A 21,030-nucleotide genomic window follows, 5' to 3' on the forward strand; every position below is an offset into this window, starting at 1 on the left:
TTAGATATTATTTTGTAAATGAACTGATCTGGCAAGTTACTCTGTGCAAGATGACCCCTGGGCATGCAGAATCCCCCACACTGGACGGGGACGGTTAACTCCTCGCTGTGGGCTGAGCAAACCACATCCCCATGGGGCATGCTCTAGGTGCAGCACTCATATAAAAGGGAGCAGCCCAGCTCAGCCTGGGCTGACAGCTGAAGAGGAAGAACACTCCTTGCTGGCGTCAGCCCGGGAGCAGCTGGACCCTCTGACTGCGAAAGCTGGAGGTGCTGAGACCAGGCAGATGCCCAAGTACATGCGGACGCCCGAGGGGGATCAGCATTGCTAGGAACCCCATGCACCAAGAGGCCTGGGGACCCTGATGATGCCTCGACCGCAGCTCCAGGAGACATGGTAGGAAGTGGCCTGGGGGGGACTAGCTATAGACCTGTGGAAAGCTGGCATGTTTCCATTGGAGCCCCACTGGCTCAGTGGTGGAACACTATGCCACTGTTAGGGACCTGAGCCAGGACACGGTGGAGCAGGGAGGGCCTGGGCCGTCAGCCACCCCCAGGTGGCGGCCCACTTCCCTGAACGGCCGCTAGGCCTGAGAGCCAGGGCGTGGTTATTGACTCCGGCCACTAGGCCTGACAGACCTGAGAGGAGGGACAACTCCTTTGGCTCTGATCATTAGGTCTTACTGTCCTGAGGCCAAGGGCAGTCTGGCACTTATTCATGGGGTGCACTCACACCACACTGGATGGAATACCCCCACCCCGTCACAATCCCATTGAAGCCAGTGGAGGTATGTGCAAGTGCAGAGGGAGGCTCACATACAGTACTTTCAGGATAGAGGCCTATATCTTCATATAAAACTGGCTTTTCTGCTGGAACGGTAATTATAATATTTACATCTACTTATGACCGAGAATATGTAATGAAGTTTGTCTGGAAAATGTGGAACTAGTATTTAAAATAACTTTTTTACTGTTTATATTTCAGAACCAATTTAAAGCTCCATATACTATATATTAGACAGAAGAAATGGCTTTTACTCAAGGCAGAATTTGCTGCTGTTGGTTTTTCCACCTCTGGCCTTTTCCCTCCCAAACCTAGATGAAATATCACAAGCAATATTCTTTTTTATTCTGGTGACAGGAAGGCTTTCTTGATGTCTCAAATTAAAAGCAGAGAAGGCAGTTCACCTCTGATATTCATCTAACACATTCCTTATTAGATTTTGGAGGTAGTTGATTAGAATCAAGGCCTTGATACCTCAGCTTCTTGGATATGGGTAGACTGCTGCACATGTGTGAGACCCCACTGAGTTCTGTATGCGCGCAGCAGTCTGCCCAGGCACAAGAAGTTGTAGGATCTGAACTTCAGAGCCAATGTAATGTAGTTTCTTATGCCAACTGAAGAAATGTTTATTGCCATATTAAACTAACTTTATTTCTGTGCGATTTTTAAAAGTTTTCTTTTTCTGATTTTCAAGCTGGTGGTGGTTTTTTGTTTTGTTTTTGGTTTGTTTGTTTTCAATTTTTGAGGATTTAACACTTAAGACAAAGGGCCTGATTCTAATTTACACAAGGTCACATAGGTAGTAAATGGCCTGGGTTTGAGTTTTTTGAGTGCAGTAGTTAAAACATGCAGTTTCACTTAAATTAGTACCTAATTACGCCGCATAACCATGACCTATAGCAAAGCGTCCCTTCGTAAGTTGCAGAAGGCTGTACCTGTTTGTTCTTTGTTATTACAGGGACATTAATAAACTTGGTGTTTTCCAAGTAGTGCTGATGTTGTCTTTTCCAGTCCAGACAGTCATACATCAAATAAGCAATGCTTTCAAATAGCACAGTTCCAAATGCAAGCTATGAGAAAAGAGAAACAGATATGATGGATCAAGTTTATACACAAAACAGCACAGTGGAACTCAACCACCAAATAGCAACTCTCTAAGCAACAAACCTACCATCCTTTAAAAATGTTTCCCCTTATTAATTCAAAATGCTAATTTGTAATGTCAGTCTAAGAAAACAGGGCTTCTTCTTGGAGGTGATGAAGATGAAGAATTTTTTTCAAGATCTCCCTCATCTTTCCTTTTTATTCTCCCAACTATCACATCACGTTCTGTTACATATTGAATGGTGTATATGTGTAACACTGCCTATAGTGGCTAGAGTTCTACAGAAGATTAAAATGGTACTAATAATGTCAGTTAAAGCCAATTCTTCTTTAGATATATGGCATGTGTCTATGGGCTAAATGCACAAAACTACGAAGGGAATGCCTAATTCGTAGACCTAGTTAGGCTCCCAGGCTTTCCCTATAATGCATGGGGAGAATCAGGCATCCGAGGAAGGATACTCAGAAGCCAGCAAGCTAAATGGGGACCTAAGGCAGATAGGAGTGAAATGTAGAGGAATGGTGCAGGACTTAGACCTAGAACCTCAAAGGTATTTAAGCACTTAACTGCCATTCATCTAGGCCTCTAGGCACCTGACTGACAGGGTGAAGTGGGGTGCCTATCTCTGTTCAGGATTCTCAAGTTGTGAATCACCTCCTGGAGTTAGGTGCCTGAGCCAGCTCAGCCATTTAGGCAGCCCATGCCCTAGCAGATGAAATACCAGAAAAAATCCGCCCAATAGCCAGGGTGCTCACCTAGGATGTGAGAGACCTGGATTCAAGTCTCTTCTCTGCCTGTTTAGCAAGAACTTGAACAGCTCCAACAGGTCTCCCACATCCCATGTGAGGGCCCTCACCACTGGGTTATATGCTATTCTTTGTAAGTCCCTTTTTCAATCTTTCCTGTCTGAGCTGTTCCATTTTCGTTCTGTTTGTACAGTGCTTAGCATTAGGTAGTCTAGGCATTGCAGTATTAGAAATAATGAATATTCATTAGAGCAGGCATTTGAAACTGGGTTGCCCACATCCCAGGTGAGTGCCCTAACCATTGGGCTATTGGGTATTCTGGATGCATGTTCACATATGTAGCCATCCACTGTGTGCCATGCCCCATCCTGTAGGTATGCTCTGAGGATGTCCATGGGATTGAACCTCAGGTGAGATAGATAGTGGGAACGCCTATTTTGACAATCCTGCTTCAGGGCTCTGAGAAGCTCATTAGCTCTGGGGAAGTGTCAGGACTTAGGTGGCTTTACGCATGCCTACTGGCAGAAATTTAGTCACTTAGGGGACTTAGGCAGCAGCTGAGTTGTGAGAATGTCAGTGAAGCCTAAAGGTGAATCAAGGCACCTAAGGAGGAAATTTAGATTTTTTTAGATTTAGGCCAATGTTCTTTTTCTGTAATAGAAGGCACTGTATTCTCTCCCTCATATCAAATGTGCAGGTTTTAATTGGTGCAGCTGTAACTGCATGCAGCTGTAGATTGCTACAAGTGACCACACTCCCTCCACCCAAGGAAGGCAGAACAAGCCTCCTTACAGAATTCAATGTCATTCCACAGTACTCCTACTGTTTGCTGTCCCGGCGGGGTGGGCGGGGGCGGGAGAAGACCTCAAGACCTGAACTCTGATTCCACAGGTGGAAGCAATATGATGCCACTAGACCACATAAAGGCCAAAAGTACATTTGAATGAAGCTGTAAGTTGGAGGGTGAAAGCTTCTGATGTGTTTTGCTGTGGATTTTACTAAACACTGAATGATACAGTGGAAAGAGTAAAACAACTGAGACGGGATTTGCCATCACCATGAGACTGACATCACCTGGGGCCAGATAACCAATTCCAACCTGAGGCCAACGCAAGCTTCACTTGGCATTAGCTGGCTTGGCCATATTCTTCTGTTTATGCTAGGCTTCACAAAAATGATACAACAGATTTTTAAAACTGACTCTTCATTTAATTTTTTCTTGGGCAAAACAAAAATGGTCTCTTTTTCTTGGATGAAATTTTGATAGTTTTGTCTGTCAAGAGACGGTGTATAAAGTTAAGTGACTTTAACCATTTGAGATTCATCTATCTTTCCTGTACTGGGTTTCCCTGTTCTGAATGGTATTAATATGAGTGTATGCTATATGAATATAGTGTGAAAGATAGATCTTTCTTTCCCTTCCAGAAAACCAAATGCACACTCTGGGTGTATGTAAAAAGCTAATCTGAGTGGATGATGGGCTACTGATGACTGGAACAGGCAGATTAGCTAAACCCTGCTGGAGTCATGGGTGCAACAAGTTAGCAAATAAGAACCAGAAACATAGGAGACAGGATTAAAAAAAAAATGAAACTTGAGGAGAAAGGGGGCTAGTCAGAGAAGCTCTGGCTCACAGCTGGCAAGTTAGTCTAATGTTATCTTTGGCTGAGAGCCTTATAAAGTTATTTATGGTAACCTCTGATGTGTTTTGTTGATTTTGGTTCTTTTTCCCATACTGGGGAGAATGAATACATTCAGTTTTCTTTGCTCTGACCAGTTTGGTGCACCCATTTTGTATGTAAGATGAGCCAGTCAAAAATTTTTGGGTCACAAATTAAAAAAAATAAAAAATAATTATAGTAATTATTATAATGATTTTACAAGGCTGTTTTAAGTTCCCAAACTTGAGACATCTTGAACCTGGTTTTACATCAGTGCTAAGCACACACGTTCTGAAACTTAAAGTTCTTTAAAGTGTCTCAAGTTAGACACCCAAAATCACCAATCACTTTTGATATTATTTGTCTTTATGACAGGATACTTCAAGATTAGTAAGGCAAGTCATTTTTGAATAATAGGACTTTGAAAAGTTAGTGTTTTTATTTTTTAAAAAGTCTGAACTTCTTTTCTTTTTTCCAACCCAAAACATCTGTCAAAAATGGTTGATCTAGAAACCTCCTCATGTTTGTTTCATTATTCATCAGTGGTTACTAGGACACTGGAACATTTTAATTTAGGCTTGTTGGAATGTTTTGAACTTGCAAGCATTATAAACAAAATGAGAAATTCTACAGACAGTACAAGCAACATGAACTGCCAATGTTCAACAAGACAAATAGCTAGGATAAGATGAGAGTTTCTAATTCAATTCCCCACCATCTCTCCTCCCAGCACACGCATACTTTGTAAAAAAAGCCCACACCCTGTTTTCCATCTAAAACTTCCCACCTGTACTTTTTGGGCACAGGAGGGTGTTTTGGGAAAATCTGATATTTGTGGCAAGGCACATTTTCAAAATATGCAAACCTGACTAAAGGTAATTTACTTGTATTATACGTCAGTCTCTCTTCTTTCAGATAACATGTCTGGCAGTCCTTCATTTGAGTCCTCCCCATGCATGTCCTGGAGGCAGTTCAGAGCTGTATTTAACCTCAGTAAAGACTTTCCAGAGGAAATCCACTGAAATAGACTTATTGCATCCATTCACTGTATACTATGATATGATCCTATGTCCTTCGGTGTATGTCTTTATGTATATGTATTTCTTTAAAGCCCTACAAACCCCCCCCCCCCCCACACACACACACTTCTTTAGAGTCTATATTGGTCTCTGACAGTAAAGATATTTACTGTTGGGATATTCATAAGCAACAGACCCATAAAAGAGATGGGAATGAGAGGATTTTAACTGAATGACCAAAGAACTGCTCTCCCAAAATGGACATTGAATCTCAAGGTCAGGTGACAAAAGTAATGCCACGTGGACTGAACTTCAAGTTGCAGTTCTACATGTTTCAACAAATGAGGCATTTCCAAGGCATGCCTTAGAAGCCACTGTGGAATTAGCCACATGCAATCTGATCCCTTCAGGTTTGAGAATACCTGCTCGCTCACTGACTGTTTATATGCAAAATTTAATCCTCTAATATAAGTGTTGGAAGGAAATAGTCTGTCCCCTAACCCTATTACTCTAAACCACAAATAAACTGGAAGAAATTATGGAATGTGTTATGGTAGTTTAGGATTTCCCCCCCTCATCTAATGTGAACAGGGAGACACTGGATCCCTTGCTATGGTAAAGATCTGGAGTAGGAACACCTAGCAACTGCTTGGGCTTTCTCTGCTACTCCCTGGTCACACTAATCCTCACTAAAAAGGAGTGGGGTACAAAACTACTTTTTAGCAGAGGGCTGTCCTTCCTTTGTTTGCACTGCAGCTATGCTGAATTCTGCTGTATTTGAAGCAGTACTGTGGGGAGGGAGATCTTCTATGTGGTACCAGATTGAGTGACCTTGTTGAACAAAGCCAATGATGCTCTGAGAGGAAATGGAAGAGAAGAAAAAAAGCTCACATGGGAGGAAGAGCTGAAGATACGGATGGAAAGGAGAACAGAAGAAAAGAAGAACAGAAAAAGAGAATTCAATCTGCACAAAAATAAAGACAAGAAACTTGGGGGAAGAGTTCTGAACTGGGACGCCTCTGCAGATGAAAGAAATGCTGGTTGGTTTCTACTGGGTGATTAGTCTTTAAGACTAATCTGATGAGGTTCAACAAGGACAAGTACAGAGTCCTGTACTTTGGATGGAAGAATCCCATGCACCGCTACAGGCTGGGGACCGACTGGCTAAGCAGCAGTTCTGCAGAAAAGGACCTGGGGATTACAGTGGATGAGAAGCTGGACATGAGTCATCAGTGTGCCCTTGTTGCCAAGAAGGCCAACGGCATATTAGGCTGTATGAGTAGGAGCATTGCCAGCAGATCAAGGGAAGTGATTATTTCCCTCTCTTCAGCACTGGAGAGGCCACACCTGGAGTACTGCATCCAGTTTTGGTCCCCCCGCTACAGAAGGGATGTGGACAAATTAGAGAGAGTCCAGCGGAGGGCAACAAAAATGATTAGATGGCTGCGGCACACAACTTACGAGGAGAGGCTGAGGGAACTAAGGTTATTTAGTCTGCAGGAGAGAAGAGTGAGGGGGGATTTGATAGCAGCCTTCAACTATCTGAAGGGGGGTTCCAAAGAGGATGGAACTAGGCTGTTCTCAGTGGTGGCAGATGACAGAACAAGAAGCAATGGTCTCAAATTGCAATGGGGGAGGTCTAGGTTGGATATTAGGAAACACTATTTCACTAGGAGGGTGGTGAAGCACTGGAATGGGTTACCTAGGGAGGTGGTGGAATCTCCATCTTTAGAGGATTTTAAGGCCTGGCTTGACAAAGCCCTGGCGGGGATGATGTATTTGGTGTTGGTCCTGCTTTGAGCAGGGGATTGGACTAGATGACCACATAGGTCTCTTCCAACCCTAATATTCTATGATTCTAAGAAAGAGGGTCAGTGGCCATCATTGTATACTGCATTTGAAGCATGCTTTGGGGCTAACCCCCCAGAGGCAATGTGGGATGTACATTAGAACATCATATCTCAACAATGGCTTGCCCAGAAATTCCACATTTGTTTTATTATTCCTTTATTTTCATTTGCCCTCAATGAGATCTAGGACACAGATCTATTGTTAAAGGGCTGGTACTATAATTTTGAATTTATTCAATACCAATGTTTGAACCTCTAATGAGGAGTGTGTGGAAGCTATGAATTTGTTTAGTATTATACTTCAAAGAGATTACAAACTCTACAGCCATGGCCCATGGTTTAGAAACTCACTCTCTAACACATTTGTTCAAAGAACATAGAAGCCCTATAGATACACCCAGCAAATTTATAAGGCATGGAAAATAAATGGCTTTCATTAAAGGCGATTATAATCTCCATAGGCATAGTTTGTATGCTCTGTAAACCAATTAGTCTGGTTCAAAGTTTTACAGACACACACAGCTCAAATTCCCAATGTACTTAAACTGGTGTTAAATGCTATAAAAACTAAATGGGCAGCTCATTGTGAAAGAAGAAACTACTAACCATCATGTCACTATTAGTCCAGTCTGGGGGAAAAGTATTTTCCTTTACTATGTGATGAAGTCTGGCAACATCAAAGAGAGGTGATCCATGTTTCCCACTGTTCAGAATTGGCTCCAAGTATTTCCAGAATGTTTCCAAGTCGTTGATAGCTTTAGCTTTCTTCATTTTTTCAGCTTCTACAACTATAAATGCATCATTATTAGATAAATTATAGCATATTTGTATCCAAATATCTCCCTTTTACATGGGAATAGTGAGTATGAGACATATTTCTGGAATATTGAGAAGGAAACATGAATTGCAGGTTGGTCTACTCTACCCTAAGTGTTGTTCAAACAATTCCCATTCTTAAGCAAATTCCCAGAAAAATATCCGAGGTCAAGCCCAACTTAAGGTTGTAAATACACAACAAAAATTTAAGGAGGGAAAAACTTCGTAGGATGTTGCACTTGAAGAAACAACAAATAAATGCCCAAAATCCAAAATCTAAGGTTATACTTATCGAAATGCCTTGGGCCTAAACTAGTAACTTTTCTTTAAATGTGAGGTAGGTAAGTATTATTATCCCCATTTTATAGATGTTGAAACTAAGACAAAGAGAGATTAAAGTGCATTTCATCAGTGAAATGTGATTGTAGAAATGTCAGTGCAGGTTTCCATGTTTACTGTATTGTAATGATCAAATTACAGATGTACCCAGATAATGAGGAAAAAATGTGTTTGCTAAATGCCAGCCCTGCAAACTCACTCTGGGATCATGGCCTGATTGTTGGAGTTGCTGAGAATCTGCAACTGCAAATGCCTTGATTTCATGTGGAGTTCTGGATGCTCAGCACCTCTAAAAATCAGGCCTGGGGCTAAATTTATCCCTGGTATAACTCCAGTGATGACCCCAAAAACATGGCAGTGGACTGTTCTGAAACGTTTGGCCTATGTAACTTTCCCAAGGCCATACACGGATTCTGTGGCAGTTATGAAGATAACCCTGGACTATCCTTCCTCAACTAAGGCACTTCCATCTACTGATGTTGCTCAAGGGTTGTTATCAAACGAATGTGAATTGGAAAATTATGTCTGAGTGTATGGTACAGATGTTTATATGTTGAGTATGATACAGTGCAGTGGGGGTAAGGCCCCGCTTGACAAAGCCCTGGCTGGGATGATTTAGTTGGGGTTGGTCCTGCTTTGAGCAGGGGGTTGGACTAGATGACCTCCTGAGGTCTCTTCCAACCCTAATATTCTATCATTCTATGACTCCATCAGTCTTAAAGAGCTTGAGATGCATCTTCAGTTCCTGTAACTGATAAATGTTTTAAGAGGCTTCGCAGACAATTTACTCAAGATCTGTAGTCCTTTCATTTAAATTTTTGACCTATAAGTTTCATTTATACTAATACTATACCAATTTTTCCAAAGTGATAGGTGGGCTAGATGCCACGAGTTAATTATTCTTCAATGTAAGATCTAGAAAACTGGGAAAAGAAGGGAGTGAGGAAGAATATTAAGAGGAGAAAAATATTGTTGAATCTCTTCTGTAAATATTGGACAAGAAAATTTTCCATCTCTAATAGTTGTGATACCATAGTACATCTCCTGGGGATTACAAGGCAAAGCAAGTACCAGCACTAGTGACAAGCATGAAAGAAGCTAACTGGCTGACTCCTAAGTGGTAGCATACAAATATTCAGCTCATTTTCTCCTGTAGGCCTAGATATTTAAAACGTTTCAAAAAGAGAGCACAGGCACTCAGATAACACAATGCTAAGCATGGATAAGAATTTAAATAAAATTTTTAAAATAGAATAGTTAGGATTTTATAAAGGATATTTGTCCTATCACTAGCTTACCTTCAGGTGTAAGTAATGATTCTTCTTGCAGTTTAGCTGCTCCCAAGTATGTCTGCAATGGTTCGTAATTTTCAGAAGAAATCTTAATCACATTTGAGATATTGACCCCAAGCTCAGAGAGCACAGGCAGTAACTGAGGGTTGTGGAAACCCCAAACTATGAAGTAATATTGGGCATCATCTGGTTCATCATCTGTTCAAAATATCGAAATCACCAGTCACATTACAAAAGGAAAGTAGATTAGAATAGATCATTTCAACTGCTATATTAAAGTATATTGTAGCTCAATTGCATAGCAACAGCCATATTTAAGGTTGCACAAACATTTCTATTGTAACCCTTTTGTTCTGATGCACACAATTTTCTGAACTTTCATATTTTAGACTGAAATTTTCCAAGTGGTTTCTGTAGCAACCTGCATGGAACTTGTAGGGAAGAGCACAGCTTGCAGAAGCGAAGAATTTGGAGGAGGCACCAGGAAGCCAGTATGTCTCCACATGGCAAGAGTGCTACAGATGCAGCATCTCTGTAAATAGTTCTTTTAATAGAGAGCCAGTTTAGTTTCAGAAATATGGAGTGCTATCATGTTCTTACCCAGCATATGGTACATGAAACAGTTACTGTCCAACAGTGAATTTTTTAGGAAAGTATGTACAAAAATACTTGAGCTGGTTTTGAGAGTGAGGGAAATGGAAAAGGAACATTTCCACATCATAAAAAGTCTTTGACTTTGATTTAGCACCAAAGTGCATAAGGGTAAGAAGCTGAAATGTGGCAGAATGAGTCCTGTGGGAGGATAGGCACTTTTCAGTGTTCTGGTGAAAAATGGATTTTTGATTTGCCCAAGTTCGTTTGATTTGTCAATTATAGCTTGAACATGTGCAGGAGCGTGTTTTTACACAGCTAAAATGCTTTTTAATAATCTCCAAGTGTTCTAAATGAATGAAGGCATGCATAGCACAGTTTACTGCTCAGGGGGAAATGAAGTGAATATATGTACTGAATGAGGCAGAGCTTTCTAGACACCATCCTGATTCACTAGCAAAACTGGAAAACAGTACATCAGAATTTCAGTTCCAAACATCTGGGGAATGGAGGTTATTCGTAACTCTGAACAAAAGTTATGGTCATTCTTTCAAAAGTTTACAACTGAATATTGACTTAATACAGCTTTGAAACTTTATTATGCAGAAGAAAAATGCTGCTTTCCCTTTTTTTTAGTAGTTTACTTTTAACACAGTACTATACTATATTTGCTTTTTTTGGGGTCTCTGCTGCTGCCTGATTGCATACTTCTGGTTCCAAATGAGGTGTGTGGTTGACTGGTCAGTTCGTAACTCTGGTGTTTGTAACTCTGAGGTTCTACTATATGTTGCAGGAAACAAAGTGCAGTATACAGTGAGCCTTGTCTCATAAAGGGCTCAATTCTGCACAGTGCTGAGCACTCTGGTCCAGTCTAGTAAAGCACTTAAATACACGATGTGATTGGGACTATTACATACTTAAACGCTTTGCTGGATTGGACTAGAGCGCTCAGCAACTTGCAGGATCAAACCCTCCCTCTGCACCTTAATGTGTATTACTGCACTTTACAATATTGAATAGCAAATATAACTCCGTACTAGTTGACTCTTACTGGTTGCACATACTTCTTACAGCACTTTAGAGCTACTGTGCAGTGTACGACAAAAGGCTATTTATTAATGTAAGTCTGCACTAACTCTGAAGCTTTATGACAGGTTTCAGAGTAGCAGCCGTGTTAGTCTGTATTCGCAAAAAGAAAAGGAGTACTTGTGGCACCTTAGAGACTAACAAATTTATTTGAGCATAAGCTTTCATGAGCTACAGCTCAAGCTTATGCTCAAATAAATTTGTTAGTCTCTAAGGTGCCACAAGTACTCCTTTTCTTTTTCTGAAGCTTTATGAAAGTGCTCTCTGCTGCCATTTAAACTGGAGGAAGAGAGACTGAGTAGACCTTATTTGCATGTTATCCACCCTCCCAGTATGAACATTTTGGTTGTTCTGATTAAAATTCTATTACATTTTGGGTGTGGGTTAATGAAATATAATCATTGCTATGCAACAGAAAAATGAAGTCACCCTAACCAAAAATATCTCTCTGGCATTGCCAGAGAATGGAACTTGGATTTAAGCCAGACAGAGAGGGAGCAGCTACTTTGTAGAGAGAAGCAAGTCCTTGGTGGCAAGCGCTCTAGTCAATGGTCCTATATGCCATGTGAGAGGTGATGCAGAGTCAGCATTGAGACTAGAGGCAGTGACAGGGTTTCTCTTCATGGAAACCAAGCAGCATTTCCCACTGGAATGGTGGAGAGGGACCAAACTCTTGGACATCACTGAACACTGCCAACAAACTGAGTGGGGTGCACAGAAAGGGAAGTAGGGCAAGTGATATGGGAAAGGGACATCTGACATTCACATCAGAAAGTGGGAAAACAAAGGACTACTGCCAAAGATACTGTGCAGGTGCATGTTTTACTTATTATTTGTATAAACAGATGGTTGCATTATTTTCCCAAATTAATGCTGTGTTCCTTTCCCTCTTAATAAAAATGTATTTGTTTAATACACAGATTCAGTACTTGCAAACAGGGACCTCATTCCATTCTCAACTCATTCAAGACTTCAGGGCACAAGGAGCCAGAGGCAGTGGTTAATAAGACAACAGCATTTAGAGTCACTTTCCTGTAAGAGCAAAAGAGGAGAGGACAATTTTTCTGCTACGGTTGTGGCCAGGATGTACATATTGTTATCAAGTATCAGAATGAAGAGAATCCCACCTTAGTGTACCAGATGCTGAGGACGAGTTGGGGGGAATTGAGAAACTGGCAAGGGGCTTCAGAAGGGAGACACTCAGGCTCTCAGAACTTAAAGCAGGGGTTCCCAAACTTTTTGCTGGCACAACCTCATTTGAATAAACTATTTTCTCCCGGGACCCCAGACAGCATGGAGGATGCCATTTTGAAGAGAAAATGGCACTCTTAGATTCATAGAATCACAGGGTTGGAAGGGACCTCAGGAGGTCATCCCACAGTGTGACCTTGCACACACTGTATGTGTGAGGTCATATCGTATGGAATAGGCCATTTTGCTCTACAAAGTGGTATCCTCCACACAGCATGACCTCATATGTATGGTGCATGCAAGGTCATGCTGTGCAGAGGATGCAATTTTGTAGAGCAAAATGGCATCCTCTATGCAGCATGGCCTCACATGCACTGCATGGAAGTCATACTGTGCAGAGCAAAATGGTGTCCTTTGTACACTAGAGATTGCTGCAACCCCATCTGCTGATGGCCTGGCCCCAAACTGGGGTCACGACCTACAGTTTGGGAACCTCTGACTTAAAGGCTCCCATGGAAAGATTCTCCAAGCCTAAATACCACCATGACTAATAGAAGCTCAAGCAGAGGTTACTGTAAAGGACGGAATGTATAACTTACTTGATACTGGATCCCAAGGGCCTATTTCAGTTTTTCTACCAAAAGATGCTCAGGAATTGACAGTAAAGCCACTGATTGGACTAGACCTGTGTGGCCTTAGCATGGATGAATACCCTTACCAAGGGAACATCGTAGCGGTCCTGGAATTTTCAGAGGAAGTTGTCAGGAAAAGACAAGAAGTGGACACAGCAGCAGTGATAGGTTCTGGTGTCTGATGTGTCTGTTCTCATAGGGAACAACTCTTGACTTTTTGAGGTACTCCCCAACTCCTGCAGATGAGTTGGGGAGCAATACCTAAACACCCTGAGCCAGAGATCTTCCCTCCCCACCCCCCCACCCCACATGTGAATCCAGACTCCACCAGTAGACCCTGCAAGAGTCTGAGGAAGAAATTTTGTAAAAGATCCAGGGTGTTCTTGCTATACAAATGGGTCATGGGATGCATGTAGGCAGAAGACCATGTCATCACACTATAAGACTCATGTCCTTTCAGAGCATGTTCTAGGACAGGGTGGCCAACCTACACCTGAGAAGGAGCCAGAATTTACCAATGTACATTGCCAAAGAGCCATAGTAATACGTCAGCAGCCCCCCCATCAAAGCCTCCCACCCACCAGCAGCCCCGCCGATCAGCACCTCTCCCTCCCTCCCCAATCAGCTGTTTCGTGGCATGCAGGAGGTGGTGGGGGGATGGAGGAGCGAGGGCACGGCAGGCTATGGGGAGGGGGCTGGAAGGGGTGGAGTGGGGGTAGGGCCTGTAGCAGAGCCAGGAGTTGAGCACTGAGCACCCCCCGGCACACTGGAAAGTCGGCGCCTGTAGCTCCAGCCCCGGAGTCGGTGCCTGTACAAGGAGCCGCATCTTAACTTCTGAAGAGCCACAAGTGGCTCCAGAGCCACAGGTTGGCCACCCCTGTTCTAGGAAGATTGCTCTCTCCAAGATGGAGGACCTGCAACACCATCTTCAGGAACTGCTTGCAAATAGCATTACTGCAGAATCGTGCAGCCCATATATCTCTTTTATAGTGGGAGCACAGAAGTTGAATGGGAACATAAGGATAAATAGAGAGAGACAACCAAGTGCTCAAAAGATGCACGGTGATAGATCACTACATCATTCCTCAAGTACAAGATACTTTGGTCTGTTTGCTAGGGTTCTCAGTGGTGGATTTTTGCAGTGAATATTACCAGATCCTGCTGGAACAAAAAGACACCATTCATCTGCTCTTTCAGTTTCTATCAGTTTGAACTCATGCCCAAGGGAATATCTGGAGTGTCTGCCATGTTTCAAAGTCTAATAGAGGAATTTATGAAAGACATGAGCTTTGCTTGTACAAAATATGCCTGAGAGGTTACATTTGAAAACTAATAACTTGGTCAACAATATCATGGTGAAATGTATATAGCATCATCATATCTAAAGTTATGAATTCCCCCTATATGTTGATGTTAGCACATGTTCAAACCCACACAGCTCTGACTAGGCAAAGTTGTTAAACAGGTCTATCCTAAACATGTCAATTTACCTCAATTTACATAAAAGTAGTAAACAGAGTCCTTGAGACAGTAAGAAGGAGAATGACAGGAGACAAGGCAAATCGGCATACACAGGAGCCACCTTCACCACACTCCATGTCACCTTCTTTACTGTTTGAATAAACTTTGCTTTGAGGGATAATCCTCTGAAGAATTTACTTCAAAGGATGACTGGGAAGAGATGGCCAGCCCTCTGTGGAGATAGAGGTGGTTAGGGACTATTTAGAAAGGCTGGACGTGCACAAGTCCATGGGGCCGGACGAGTTGCATCCGAGAGTGCTGAAGGAGTTGGCGGCTGTGATTGCAGAGCCATTGGCCATTATCTTTGAAAACTCGTGGCGAACCGGGGAAGTCCCGGATGACTGGAAAAAGGCTAATGTAGTGCCAATCTTTAAAAAAGGGAAGAAGGAGGATCCTGGGAACTACAGGCCAGTCAGCCTCACCTCAGTCCCTGGAAAAATCATGGAGCAGGTCCTCAAAGAATCAATCCTGAAGCACTTGCATGAGAGGAAAGTGATCAGGAACAGCCAGCATGGATTCACCAAGGGAAGGTCATGCCTGACTAATCTAATCGCCTTTTATGATGAGATTACTGGTTCTGTGGATGAAGGGAAAGCAGTGGATGTATTGTTTCTTGACTTTAGCAAAGCTTTTGACACGGTCTCCCACAGTATTCTTGTCAGCAAGTTAAGGAAGTATGGGCTGGATGAATGCACTACAAGGTGGGTAGAAAGCTGGCTAGATTGTCGGGCTCAACGGGTAGTGATCAATGGCTCCATATCTAGTTGGCAGCCGGTATCAAGTGGAGTACCCCAAGGGTCGGTCTTGGGGCCGGTTTTGTTCAATATCTTCATAAATGATCTGGAGGATGGTGTGGCTTGCACTCTCAGCAAATTTGCGGATGATACTAAACTGGGAGGAGTGGTAGATATGCTGGAGGGGAGGGATAGGATACAGAAAGACCTAGACAAATTGGAGGATTGGGCCAAAAGAAATCTCATGAGGTTCAATAAGGATAAGTGCAGGGTCCTGCACTTAGGACGGAAGAACCCAATGCACAGCTACAGACTAGGGACCGAATGGCTAGGCAGCAGTTCTGCGGAAAAGGACCTAGGGGTGACAGTGGACGAGAAGCTGGATATGAGTCAGTAGTGTGCCCTTGTTGCCAAGAAGGCCAATGGCATTTTGGGATGTATAAGTAGGGGCATAGCGAGCAGATCGAGGGACGTGATCGTTCCCCTCTATTCGACATTGGTGAGGCCTCATCTGGAGTACTGTGTCCAGTTTTGGGCCCCACACTTCAAGAAGGATGTGGATAAATTGGAGAGAGTCCAGCGAAGGGCAACAAAAATGATTAGGGGACTGGAACACATGAGTTATGAGGAGAGGCTGAGGGAGCTGGGATTGTTTAGCCTGCAGAAGAGAAGAATGAGGGGGGATTTGATAGCTGCTTTCAACTACCTGAAAGGGGGTTCCAAAGAGGATGGCTCTAGGCTGTTCTCAATGGTAGCAGATGACAGAACGAGGAGTAATGGTCTCAAGTTGCAGTGGGGGAGGTTTAGATTGGATATTAGGAAAAACTTTTTCACTAAGAGGGTGGTGAAACACTGGAATGCGTTACCTAGGGAGGTGGTAGAATCTCCTTCCTTAGAGGTTTTTAAGGTCAGGCTTGACAAAGCCCTGGCTGGGATGATTTAACTGGGAATTGGTCCTGCTTTGAGCAGGGGGTTGGACTAGATGACCTTCTGGGGTCCCTTCCAACCGTGATATTCTATGATTCTATGACTATAACAGTGAAGAGCAAGAAGACCCCAAAATCGCTCTCTTTTTCAGCTAACTTTGGGGGACAGCCTTAGTTGAGAATCTGGTCAGCCTTGTTGCTGGTAACTGGTATTTTACCTTGAAACAAGTCTAACTTTTTAAGTTCTAGCTATTAGAAAACATTTTATCTTTATTTATCTTGAAGCCATTTCTGACTTTAATGCCTTATAGTTGTAGTCACTTAAAATCTCTCATTATAGATTAAAAATAAAATAAATTTGTTTAACTAAACTAATCCAGTGTTGTGTTTACACTGAACTGTTTGGTAACTCCAGTTAAAGTAGCAAACTGTTGAATACTAACAGGGGCAATGGACTTTTAATATTTGACCTGTCCAGGAGAGGGCTGGACCATGCAGAACATTCATTTGGGGGGAAATTCAGGACTGGAAGTACATTGGGGTCACCCTGAAGGTCGTAATTAAGGCTGCTGGAAACCAAAGTGTGGCTGGTGTATTGCTGACGGGCTACTGGGGTCAGAGTTGCTGGACCAGGGCTGCAGCTATGCACAGACACCTCAGGGTGTGACTTGCATACTGGTAGACTGTTTATGAGTGGCCCAGGTTGGGAGCTACAATAGCAAAGCATTGTAAGGCACTTACAATTGCAGGGAAGACAGTGACAACCCCTCACTGGTCTGGATTGCACCCCACAATGTGACAGATGGCCTGAATGTTTTTGCAAGAACTCTGGGGGAATAAGAAGAAAGGCTTCTAAAAGTGCTAAACTGGTTGGAAGCCAATTAACCAAAGGTATCAGTTGATAAATGTCAATTCTACAGAACAGCAGACAAATATATGGGTCACATTGTATACCAAGATGAAGTAAGTATGGATCCTGATCAAATAGTATCTGTACTCACTACATGGGCAACCCCACATTATTACAAAAAGCTTAAGCCTTTCATAGGAGTTAGAGGCTACTACTGCAGATTGTGAAAAAATACGCTATCATTGCAAAGCTACCAAATTATCTCACTAAAGGATATCAGTCCAGCAAAAGGATATCTAAGGTAAAAGTTAAAGTAAAGTACCCAAGGCCTCCTGAACAAACACACTATGACCTTTTGGAAACTGATGTGCAGCAAAAGATATGAAAAATCCCTTCAGGAAATAATTAACTACCTAACTCATGCCCTAGCCCTAGTCTTTGCTGACCGAAGCCAGCCTTTCATTCACCATACAGAAATTAGTTAGGAAGGTGAGAGAGGGAGTGCTATAAACAAGTTAAAGGCCACTGGAGATCTGTGGCCTTTGCCAGCCAAGGCCTTTCTGACAGTGAAATTCACTACCACATACACAAGTTGGAATTCTTTGCCTTTCTATGGACTGCCGCAGAGAAATTGAGAGACTATTTGTGTGGTGCTCAATTTCACATGTGGACAGACAACAATCTATACATGTTAACAAGTGCCAAGCTAGGTGCTACAGATCAGAGATGGGTGGCCACCTTTGCTACAAGTTCAGCATTCAGTACCAGAGCTCTACAAATGTTGCTTTCTTCATGTGAAAGTTCTGGACCCTCTGCTAGTCAGTCCAGGTCTGCAACGTGATGTGGTCCAACCAGTCTGTGCTTGTGGCCCTGCTCCAGAAGTACTGGTCTACGTAGGGGAAATCAGCAGTTATATCAAGTGTCATGAGCAGCATCAGCCGGTCTGAGTCTGCCATGTTTGTTTCCTCCTTCGCCTGCTCCACCATAGCTCTGTCAGGTACCTTTGGTGCATCAGAAATGTTGAGTGGGACATTGCGGGGCTTGGCCTCCCCAACTTTTGTTGGTCTACTCAAAGGAGCCTGCGACCATAACGAGGCGACATTCAAGACCCATGAGAAAGATCCTACAGGAATCAGGACACCAAACTAAGAGGATTAGAGAGGCCATGTCCCAGACTGAACAGACTGGTAGGAAGTAGCCAAGGACAGCAAATGTAAGGTCCTTGCTGTGAGGGGTGCCCCTGTTCAGGGATTGACAAATACAGGGCCCTGGGCTAGGACCTGGTGGAGAGGGAGGGCCTGTGTCCCCCTACCTCCCACCCCTGGCCTTAAAGGCTGAGGCCCCGCAACCAAGCAGGGGGCCGGGAGCCACACACTCTAACCTCTAGGCTGTCCAGCCCTCCAGTCAGCCTGCTACATGGTCCATGAAGGTATGTTGGTATTTCACCGGCTTGTTGGCTCAGTCCAGAACTTCAACCGTAAGTTCATTATGGAAACTCTTCCACTGGCCTCATTCAAAGCCTGCTGCTGGTTCCCCTCAGCTCCCATACTGGATTCTGAGTCCACCAGGTCACGATCCCAGCTGACCAGATCATACTGCACCGCTCTCGGCCCCGTACTTAGTGCAGTACCCAGCACCCGGTCAATGTCATAAACAGATATGATGTCAGTGAGCTGCCTGAGGTGCAGTTCTGGTTCCTGGTTTTCCAGTACTTGGTCTTGAACTGCTTAATTTGCTTCCTGCACTGGTCACCAGTCCAATACATTTCCAGTGCTGCCAGGTTCTTTGCTATTTACTGGTATGCATGGTCATTCCTGGTACTCTTACTAGAATCCACTGCTTAGCTGGTCTCAACCACAGATTAACCAAAATCTGGCTGTGCTCCCCTGACCGTGAAGCAGGACTCTTTGCAAAGGACTTTTGGTCAGCGTGCATTGCAAATTAAGAGTGTTAGGTTCTCTGAAGGTGTATTTTCAGCTCAGAGGTCAGAATAAAATGGAAGGGTTAAATGCCGATTGATCAAACTGCTGTACTAGAACAAGGAAAGTTGCTTCTGTTTTCTTGGGGTATGTCTATACTACCCACTGGATCAGCAGACAGCGATCGATCCAGTAGGGGTCGATTTATCGCATATAGTCTAGACGTGATAAATCGACCCCCGAGCGCTCTCCTGTCGACTCCTGTACCACGAGAGGCAGAGGCAGGCAGAGTTGATGGGGGAGCGGCAGCAGTCGAATCACCGCAGTGAAGATACCACTGTGAGTAGGTCTAAGTATGTCAACTTCAACTATGTTATTCACGTAGCTGAAGTTGCATAACTTAGATTGATCTCCCCCGCTAGTGTAGACCAGGACTTTGAGTCAATTGGTGATTCTTGGGAGGGAAAGGACAAAGAAATCTGGCAGATTCCCAGGACCCAAATCCGGACCGGCTGTGTCTATACTGCAAAGCAATAGGGCTTTAACTTTGTGTCCCAGCTTGACTGGGGCTTGAGGTGTCCACCCTCACGGGGTCCTAGGACCCTGGATCTGAGCCCGAGAGATGAATGTATGTGCAGAAGGGAGATTCTGACTCAAGCCTGAGTCTGAGACTGGGCTTACATTGCAATGTAGACATACCCTATATGCTTTAAGCCTCGCTGTGAAGAGCTCTGTGAGAGCGTGAGACACATAACAGCTGGTCTGCTGGAGTTGGAAGATGGGAGATTAAACTTGCTCTGTAGTTACAAACCCTGGCTCCACGCTAAGTATGCCACCAGTCTAGTGGTGCAGAGCTTTGTAAATTCCTCAACATTTTTGGCTTCCTTTAGTGGATGTTTTTAGCCATGTCCACTATGGTTTAGGAATATGATTTTTCTCAGAACTGGTTAGCACATTATTAACTTGTACAGCTTTTGATATTTTATAACACAAGAAGATTGCCTCATGGATATGGCGATAAATGTAACTATTTTCTTTCTTGATTAATAATGAGTTTCAATCTTTCTAAAGGGAATACATCAGTCTTGAATCAGCAGGTAGGTTTCAAGACTTTTAAATGCTCTTTGGGTGAGTTGATCAGCAGTGTATCTGCATGCCTTACATACCCAAATATTTGTCATCTTCCTCCTCTTCTCCCCGTCGCTTTAGTGTGGTGTCCTTTTTAATAGCAGTTGCTGTTTGTACTGCTTCAGCTTTCTTTCCCTTCCCTCCTTTTCCTGCAGACTTGGCACTGGGCGGCTTTTCCTTCTTGCCAGGAGGTTTAGCTTTCCCTTTGTCTTTTTCTTTCTCCTTCTCTCGCTCTTCTGCTGCCTGGTAAAATTAACGAACTAATCTCACATATTAGTCTAAGCATGTACAGAACAAATAGTTGACTGTAGTAAAACCTTACCGTTTGAATATATTTGTTTGAATATTTTTCCCTCTGACCCTTCAGGATTTTGTTTTGGTGCAGCTGTCTTGACTCCACCCTTTTTCCCTCCTCACGCTCTTCAGTTTATTATATTCCTATTAAATAGCAGTGCCAAGATCTCATGCTAAAAGAATAGGGTATATATGAGAAAATAACTGTGATTTTTAAAAATGAGTGAAATTGGTGCTGGTGAAAGGTGGATTGACACAACACTGGAAACTAATAATCTCTGATGCTTTAAGCTTCAGACCAGGTACAATACTTGCAGCAGCAGGGCAAGCTTCCCTGTGGACCAGGAAGGAACTGTGGCTGATGAAAAAGTTCAGACTCTAAGGCTGGTTCAGTCCTTAGCTTCTCTACTGAAACTGCCAACTATGGAATCAATTGGTGCCAACTCTGTTTGTCTTTTCTTTGATGTGAACATCTATCCACTATGAACTGGGACTGAGAGCACTAAATTAATTTCACACAGGACATTAATGAATCATTAGATAATTC

General features: G+C 43.2%; 1 protein-coding gene across 4 annotated transcripts in view; it reads right to left on the reverse strand.

The window, feature by feature from the left end:
• The window catches only part of SPAG17 (sperm associated antigen 17), a 298,248-nt gene that overhangs the window by 185,227 nt on the left and 91,991 nt on the right, over window positions 1–21,030 (reverse strand). For all 4 annotated transcript variants that reach the window (XM_084612789.1, XM_084612788.1, XM_084612791.1 and 1 more), the window contains exons 5-8: window positions 20,228–20,432; window positions 9,618–9,809; window positions 7,771–7,952; window positions 1,719–1,853 (exon numbers count right to left, since the gene is read on the reverse strand). In XM_084612789.1, coding sequence (XP_084468915.1) covers window positions 1,719–1,853; window positions 7,771–7,952; window positions 9,618–9,809; window positions 20,228–20,432 — 714 coding nt within the window. The remainder of the gene's footprint in view (window positions 1–1,718; window positions 1,854–7,770; window positions 7,953–9,617; window positions 9,810–20,227; window positions 20,433–21,030) is intronic.

Source organism: Lepidochelys olivacea, assembly GCF_965140295.1.
Source record: "Lepidochelys olivacea isolate rLepOli2 genome assembly, chromosome: 1".
NCBI lineage: Eukaryota > Metazoa > Chordata > Testudines > Cheloniidae > Lepidochelys > Lepidochelys olivacea.